This window comes from Psittacula echo, assembly GCF_963264785.1.
Source record: "Psittacula echo genome assembly, chromosome: 7".
Classification (NCBI taxonomy): Eukaryota; Metazoa; Chordata; class Aves; order Psittaciformes; family Psittacidae; genus Psittacula; species Psittacula echo.
Window position 1 is genome coordinate 7,114,221 of NC_137740.1, and position 9,061 is coordinate 7,123,281.

The 9,061-nt window shown below is 42.0% G+C and overlaps 1 protein-coding gene across 1 annotated transcript; it reads left to right on the forward strand.

Annotated features, from left to right (window-relative positions):
* Nucleotides 1–8: 8 nt before the first annotated feature.
* ECHDC2 (enoyl-CoA hydratase domain containing 2) lies at nucleotides 9–7,312 on the forward strand. The gene is made up of 10 exons (XM_080623271.1): nucleotides 9–123; nucleotides 1,817–1,884; nucleotides 2,387–2,474; nucleotides 2,998–3,084; nucleotides 4,276–4,368; nucleotides 5,003–5,059; nucleotides 5,433–5,620; nucleotides 6,073–6,123; nucleotides 6,449–6,496; nucleotides 7,182–7,312. Exons 1-10 carry the CDS (start codon nucleotides 12–14, stop codon nucleotides 7,257–7,259), a joined length of 870 nt encoding a protein of 289 aa, XP_080479397.1. The 5' UTR covers nucleotides 9–11; the 3' UTR covers nucleotides 7,260–7,312.
* The last annotated feature ends 1,749 nt before the right edge of the window (nucleotides 7,313–9,061 follow it).

Below are 9,061 nucleotides of genomic sequence, written 5' to 3' on the forward strand. Positions count from 1 at the left end.
ATCGCGCAGCCATGATGCGGCTGGGCCGGGCGGGACGCGAGCTACTGCGGTGGGGCCATGGCGGGGCAGCCCCGCGGCGGGGCGCGGAGGTGCTGGTGAGCGCGGCCGGCGGGGAGAGCGGCGGTGAGTGCGGCGGGACCCGCCCCACCTGCGCCCCGGAGAACGCGGGCAGGCCCCGGCGCTCCTTTGCCCGCAGTGCTGAGTGGGGCAAGGCCGGCTCCGTGGTGCTGCGGGCGGGAGGAGCGCGTCGTGTGCTTCGTTGTACCAGTTCCTGGTCAAAACACACCAGCTCCTGACCTGGCGCCGGTTGCACCTCGTGTCCCCAGCCCCTGAGGCGGGCCCTGGCCGCACTTGAGCTGTCCCTCGTAGCCCAGCAGGTGACCAACAGCCCCGCAGGGTCCACAGCAGGGAGGGTGCTTACGGTATCTTTGCTTCAGGTTATGCCTTGATGCTTTTCAAGGGCACAGCTGCCAAATAACTAACTAGATCCATTTTTAAAAGTTATGTATGGAGGAGATACTGATACAAGAAGTTATGGATTGCATACCTTAGATTTTTCTGGTCTCAGTGATGCGTGGTGGGTAGGACCAGGGCATGTCTCTGCATGGGACACTAAGCAGCAATTGGAGTTTTGGTGCAGGTTGCCACTGGAATTACTTTATGATAAGAGCAACTGCTGCAAGAGCTGGTAAACACTTCCTAGTAGTTTTGCATATACATGAATGTAGTTCCTGGAATGGTGAGTTTCCATTGTTTGCGGGTGCCTGACCAGTGTCTCTGTTCCTATGTGATATGTATCTTGTTCACTGACTGGCCACTGGCACAGGCAGAGAAATAGAGATCTCCCAGCAGGGCAGAAGGACCAAGTATGGCAGATGTGAGGAGCATCTGTGCACCTGCAGCAGTAGAAAGAGCATCTGCCAACATTAAGGCCAGGGAAGGGAGCAGAAGTCCACACAAGGAAACAGGAGAGAGGTTTTTTCCTGCCAAAGCATACAGAAAACATTGGATAATAATTTACAAAACACAAGTGCAAAGGAGAAGTAGGTAGATGTTGTGGTCTTGGTTTTCTGCTTGGACTTACGAACTTTGAGTGAAGTCCTTTCACAGATGAGCTTGCTAACTTTAAATTAAATGGAGGTGCAATTTCAAAATGGTTCTGAAGCATGAAGTGAGGGTGACCAGTTTGTGCTGCTCTCATTCAAACAGCAATCCCAGGAGGATTTTTGTAATTAGTCATAGAATCCCAGACTTGTTTGTGTTGGAAGGGACCTTAAAGCTCATCCAGTTCCAACCCCCTGCCATGGGCAGGGACAACTTCCACTAGAGCAGCTTGCTCTAAGCTGCATCCAACCTGGCCTGGAACACTGCCAGGGATGGGGCAGCCACAGCTTCTCTGGGCACCCTGTGCCAGTGCCTCAGCACCTGAAGACTGGACAAAAAGAACTGCATTTAGTTGCATTTGAAACAGAAACCTAAGTTGGATCATTTGGGTTTGTTGGTTTTGGGTTGTTTTTTTTCTCTCCATGCAATGATTCTAAGACATATATACTTGGATATCATCTTCTTTTTAAAAGTCTGCCTTATTTATTTATATTATTCACAGTGCTGCTGAATTTCACAGCTGTCCTGTATAACTGGTTTTCATAGACATGGTCTAGCACCTCCATTTTTAAATAACTAATTGTTTTAGAATATACTTTATATGCATTTTCAGGAAAGAGAAGATGCAGCACATGCAGATATTGTTCCCAGTTGAATTACTGTGTCAGAGAACTTAAATGAAGTATAACTGAAATTGTCTCCTATTACTAAGGTATTGCTGAAATCCTAATGAACCGACCCCACGCGAGAAATTCATTGGGAAAAGTATTTGTAAATGAAGTGAGTATGGGCCTGGCCTGTGAACGTGTTTGGAATCATGATCAATAACTAACTGCACTAAGAACAGTAGTGGGAAATCTGAAACAAAAAGTTCATCTTTTGCTGAAGAGTGGGAGACTGCCTTGGGGCAGGTTAGCCTAAAGAAAAGAGGTCATGGCGTGTTGATACTGCACTATCAACGTACCATGCACTATTAACTAATAACTGGAGTTATTTTAGTTAGCTAACTCAAGGTAGTGTCCTTACTTGCATAATTACAGGAGAGGTTAAGGTACAGGAAAAGTTCATCTCTGAATGGAAGAAAGAGATGTAGAAACATCTCATTCTGAGGGTGTCGTGGAAGGATTCTCCTAGCTCCACATACATGATTTCCAGGAAATTCCTGGCCCCTGCAGGGGGAGAAAAACAATTCGTATCATAGATTAGGAGCTTGCTGTAATTCAGGTATACAGATTCAGATGCTTACAAATTTTTCTTCTCTTGTTTGTACTCCCTCTCATAGCTGTTCAGCGCTCTGGAACAGCTCCGCTTGGATGAGAAGGTTCGTGTGGTGGTGTTCAAGAGCGAGGTGAAAGGTGTCTTTTGTGCTGGTAAGTGACAAAGGTTCTGCAAGCTTACAAACATTGACGGCTCTTAGGGCTGTGTGCTGATCAGATCATGCAGGAAAGCAGTTGGAAATGCATGCTAGAAGAACAGGCTGGCTTTTGTGTAGCAAATAAACATTGTTCTTTCTTTCTGCCTCTTGGCTTGCTTTGGTGATGAAGATGTGATGGAGTGAGCTGCACAAATAGTGCTGCTATTTGCTTTCTATTTATAACTGTCTTCAAGCACGGGTACCTCTGGTATTGGAAGTCCTTGGTTTCCAGTTTTATGGATTATCATAGTTACATACAGTGATTCGTGCTCTCTGAAATCTGTTCAAAGGGCACAGAAGAGCAACCTAGCCACTGCTCCAGCCCAAATGGCCCCACTCCAACCTCCACTGACATTACTTAACCAGAACACTGTATTGTGACTTCTGAAATGGTCTGTGCCCCAAGAGAGACAGGAGGTAACGCAGTTCAGATGTCTTTTCCCTGTTCCTGGATTCTAACCTTTTAATCCTCTATTTAGGTGCAGACTTAAAGGAACGTGCACAGATGGATGATGCAGAAGTTGGGCACTTTGTTAAAAGGCTGAGGAATCTCATGGATGAAATAGGTAAATCACTATCTCAGGAAATTTGTCCTTGACTGCCTGTACTGAGACATTTCAGAATGCTGCAGGAGGGGAAGGATGCTAGGCCCAGCAAGTTACCCCTTTAGGAGTAGCTTCCCAAATGGCTCCAGCTTATGCAAGAAACAAAGATCATATTAGACTTAAATACCAACTATCCTGGTGACACTCCAAACACAGGATGCCTTATCCATGATGAAGAGTAGCACACACACATGTATATAGTATCTGCTACAACAAAGGATACTATATGCAGTTCTGTATATTTCTTGGGAGACAATGCTAGATGAAATGAGGTCTGTTATTTGTCCCAGTTTCAGTACATGCTCAGAAGTACTCATCATATGGCAATGACCTAAGAACATGGATTTGGATCTCTGGATGGATTTGCTACATGGATTTGTTAAATGTCAGAGGTTTTGTACCTACAGCCCTCCTCCCTGCCTCTTTTTTTCCTCCCTGAAAGAAGTATGGACTTCTGCAGTTGATTTTCTGCCCCTATTTCTGACTTATTCTGCTCTCACTGGGGAGGAACACCAAAGTGAAATATGGCTAAAATAACAGTAAGAATTGCATTGATTAAAAACCAGACAAGGGTGTAGAGAGAAAAACCCTGTCTCTCAGACCAGAGAAGCATTTGGAGATGCAGGGGATAGTTTCAGCATAGAACTAGCACAGCTGAAGTCTGCTTTCAGCTGCCCGAGTATTTTAAAAGGTATCTTATCAAGCAGCTAATCTCCATGTACCTCAGGCTCCTCAGTTATAAGATGATAACAGTGTTTACCAAGTTCAGAAGCCTTGCCTAAGGAAAGCAGCAGAAAGGCTAATCCTTGTAACAGTGATTAGGAATTATGTCTTTGTTTAACTGCAACAGCTGGATATTCACACCATGCATTTGCAAGGAGACAATTCATCCTGTTTTGTGCTGTAGTATTTGTATTTACATGCTTCTTCACATGCAAGAATGGTTTGCATCCTTCTCACAAAGAAGGGAGAAGTACAGAAAGGCAGTTCCTACCATTTAGAGACAGTCAGAAGTCTTGTGGCAGAATATGAATTCTTGAGCCATTCTGAATTTGAGAACTAAAAGCTTTAGAATTTAAGCGTTGAAATTCCAGACGTGAGTGGAACAGAACTTCTGGAACAAAACTGTATAATCTGTGTTCTCTTCTACAGCAGCCCTGCCTGTACCCACAATTGCTGCAATAGATGGTTATGCACTGGGTGGCGGACTAGAACTGGCGTTAGCTTGTGACCTTCGAGTAGCAGGTTTGTGTGCTGCATAATAGAGGAATCTTCTTGTATTTGCTGACTGCATTTTAAAGAGACCTTGCACAAGTGATAGCTGACTGGTGATGGAATCCAGAGAGAGGAACTTGCACAGTTCAGGAAATGAATAAATGTTTGTCCCAAAACCGTGACATTTAGTTATTAATAGGAAAGCAGTTTCCTTGCTTAAAAAAGTAAAGCCCAGTTTTAGACAAGATTAGGATTATTTCAGAGAACTATTTCTTGTTAGAATTAAGTAGTTATTATCATGTAATACTGCATCAGCCCTCTGGCTAGATCTAACCTTCCCTACTTAAATCAGTCTGGAGTGGAAGACTTGTTCTTTTGTTTCCATTCTTCCATCTTCCACGTTTAATCTAGAATGGACCCAAGGTTCATTTTTCTAGATAAAATTGCTACATTACGGGTAAGTAGCCAATACAACACATCCGTTAGCTGACCTGAGATGGCTGTTGATAAACACTGTAGTGTTCAGACTTTCCAGCTTCCTGGAGAAATAGTTCCAGCTGAGTATTGGCAGTCTGTAGTTTCATTAATCAGTTCACTATGGAAAATTTGGAGTTACAAAGATTAAGAAGTACCTAAACCCCATATTTATTTTTTTAACAAACAGCTTCATCAGCTAAAATGGGCCTTATTGAGACCACAAGGGGCCTTCTTCCTGGAGCAGGTAACCTTCATTAAGTCTTCAGTCTCTTACTTTCTCAGCCATATAGTAAATATTTTACCATTGGAGCACTTGAAGTGTTTTGACTGTAAATTAGAAGCAGCATCTCATGGTGACCCAAAAGATCCGTGAACAAAGAAGTTCTGTTCCAAGCCCTATCTTGGACTTGCTATGAATTTAGGAAAGTCCATTTACTTTTTCCTGTTTATCACAATACTCAGAGATGCTCAAGCCTTTCAGATGCCTTGCAAAATGCTGACATACTCAGCTAGCAGTTCTTAAAGAAACACAAACCTTGTTATGTAAGAAGACAAAATACTGTTGTTTTGGGGTATTTCTCAGAAATGGACAATGGTGTTTTTGCTGTTGTTGTAAGGTGGAACCCAGCGCCTGCCCAGATGTGTTGGAATAGGTCTTGCAAAGGAACTCATTTTCACTGGTAGACAGATTGATGGACAACAAGCTGCCTCAATTGGATTAGTAAATCACACTGTGCCACAAAACAACGAAGGAGATGCAGCTTACCAGAGAGCATTAACTTTGGCTAACGAAATCCTTCCTCAGGTCAGTGCATTGTACCTGTGGTCAGTGTAAAGGCAGTTCTGCTTCCCTTGAGAGAGAGCAAACAACTGAAATTCAGTTTTATGAAATATGAGAGCCTTGGTTCCCGCAGGTCTCTTAACTCTGTCCTTTTTGTGAATGCAGTTTCTGTAGGAACAAGCATTAACATCCAGCTGTTTAACCCACAGGACAGTTTTACCTTGCAGTTGTGGTTACACAGAGCTGCAGAGCACACCAACACCTTGCACCGTGTACATCTGTTAACTGCAGATAACATCAAATTGGTTCTTAAAAATACTTACCAACATGCTGCAAACTTCTATATGCAAGAAGGTCCTTAAGGCGCTAGGAAAACAATGCAGCAGCTACACTATTATGAACTGATGTGGCTTTATTTTTAAATGTTTGTTGTGGTTTGGTTTAGTTGATCGGTTTTCATCTTGTTTTTAATAAAGGCTCCATTTGCTGTGAAAATGGGAAAACTGGCAATAAACAGAGGAATGGAGGTACCTTATTTTTCTTTTAAATACTGAGGTGAATGAAGCAGACGGGCAGCTCTTAAAAAAAGTGCTACGCTGAAAATGTTTGGGACAGATGAGTTATAATCCATACCTTGACAAGACATTGAAAACCTTTCTGGGGGTTTTAAAGCCTTTTTTTCTTTAAAAATAAAATTAATGTGGCAGAATTTTCCTTTTAGACAGATGTTAACACTGTTGTTCTAATATAGGAGTGAAGGTCCCTCACTAGGAGAGAATGGTTATTGAGGGTTATGAAGTGTTTTTAGAGTGATGCTTCAGCCAAAACTCACTCCTGCCCTCTTATCCCCAGGTTGACATTGCATCAGGGATGGCTATTGAGGGAATGTGCTACGCCCAGGTAGGTTGGTTACCTTCATAATGCATTCCTGAAAGGAACAAATGTATGTTTCGTAAAGCCAGCTATTCACATCATCCTCTTCTATTTTCCTCTCCATAAGGGAGCACTATCAGCTAAATCTAAAACTCTTGAGAACATACTTGAATGCAGTTCCAGATCTCTATTTTGAAATATTAATTGTTGTGTCATGCACAGCTCCTTCTCTCTGCCTGCCTGAGACCACAGTCCTTCCTTAAATACTCCTTTGTCTGAAGTAATTGCGCAGTCTTGGTTTCACCAACGTTAATTATAGGATGAGTCTTACAAATGGTTTTAAACTAAATCCAGATTTCTCCTGTAGTCACGCTTTTTGACAAGTTCTAAGAGCATGCACCTTTCTCAGCTAATTGGAACAATGTAACTGTTATGCCTCTCAGTGTATTTTAAGATGGTAAAGCATTAAACTTATGGAAAACTTGTTTTCCTCTTTAGTTCTCTGGCCTTATGGCCTTTGTCTTAGGTGCTTTGCTTGCGATTTACACTACGACCCAGTCTCTTATTTACCTAATTGCAAAACATGAAAGGTAGCAGTTAATATATCACTGAAGGAAAAGCAGTCTTAGACTGCTACTGCCAAATTAATCAGTACTTAAAAAGCACATCAGACTTACCAATGAAAAACATACCTTTTTTTCCTTACATGTAGAACATTCCCACAAGAGACCGGCAGGAGGGGATGGCTGCCTTCAGGGAGAAACGACCACCTCGGTTTATTGGCAAATAATGTTTCCTTGCTTCCCCTTGGTCCTTTGAAAGTAAAGGAGGACTGAAGAGGACCCACTGATTTCTTAGGATTATTTTTATGACTGCATTCTGTGTACTTAGTTCCTTGCCTTGGACTGCATTTTTGAATACTCCACTGGATCACTTTGCTGTAGGAATTCCCAAATAAAGCATTAACTTTGTACAGCTGACCTTTTTAAAGTGCATACATCTTAAGGCAGCGGTTAGGGCCCTCAAACAGATGTCAAGGAAGGAGAAAGGAGAAGTTTTGACTCACTGTAAGCAAATTTAAAAGGATGAAAAGAAAATGCTGAAACGTGCTCCATCTAAACACTGATAGGACAAAAAATTACTCTGAAGAGAGTTAACTTACAGAGGGGAAAAAACCCCCTTCCTAAAGCTGCTTCCCATTCATTATCAGTGCTCTTCCACCTAATCAGACAGAACAAGCTGTATTAACACAGAGCAATGGTGTTTTACCCCATATCTGTTGTGAATAGTGCAAAGCACTACCACTACAGGCAGCTGAACTTAGGTCTCTTTGGTATCAGTGCATGGGAAAATGCATGACCTTGTATGTGTATGTATGTGTATATATATGGCCATCAGATCGCTCTATGCCAGGCATCATAGGCATGTCACCACTTTCCCATCACCTGGTTTCCTATGTTGCCTGATTGGAAGTTGAAGTTACTTTTCTCCTGCTTAGAGATTCTCCAGCACTGAGACATGCCACACAGTTTAACTCTACAGCTTCTCACTTCCCTAGACTGGGGCTTTCAAGCAAAAGTGAATTGGTAGAGCTAGGGAAATATATTTTTAGTAAATACAGCATAGATCATCAAATACATACTTGATAAGAAGTAGCTTACCACACTGGAACTGGGCATCACTTCCTGGTATGACAGTCTCAAAGCAAAACACAATTTCCCTTGTGCCAAAGGTTAACCCAGCAATTCTGTGGTTAAGGTAACCTTACCAGATTATACATATACAAGTTTCCTATGTAAAGATCTGCAAAGGTAAACAAGATTCAGGATCTTCAGCCTTCAAAAAAAAAGATGTCAAATGCCACAGGTGAAATGTAAGAGTTTAAAAGTCACTTCCAGAATTACTCTACCCTGCCTAAAGGCTGCACAGGAATGTGAAAAGACCTTCCTGTAACTGCAAGTCAATCTAGTGGATTTATACATACTTTTCTGCTTTAAGAGAATTCTGCTCACTGCTTGAAGTATGGGGGAACAAAACAAGAAGGGTATGGAAGATTATTTACAATCTCTGTACTTGCTGGTTGCAGAACTTCATGAAGTGGCAGCTTCACCATCTGACTGAGACTTTATCACATTCATATTGAGCTGCATCTAGTAGAAGACTTCCCTTGACACACACACACAGTTTTAGTTAAGATGCTTCAGCAAGTTCTCCTGTTACTAGGAAAAAACAATACTGTAAGGAGAGTTGTCATCTTTATTTTAAAATCTTGTAGCAATTGATTTATTTTCATTCTATTAACACCAATTTTGACAAGTTTTGTGTGCCATTTCATGTAACGGAAGGTTCATAGCAGAAGTCCTATAGCAGACAGCTCAGAAGAGTGGTAAGTAAAGGCTTGCAGGCCCAATTTCATTTTTTAAACCACCTCCATACAACCAAATCAAGAAAATTGTATATAACCAGATACACACATGAAAATTACGCAGGCCTAATTATACTTTCATACAAAAAGCAGTTCCACAACATTGATTAAATTACTGGATCAGTACCTTTTGAAGTTACTGAATTACACAATAACTAGATTATTGA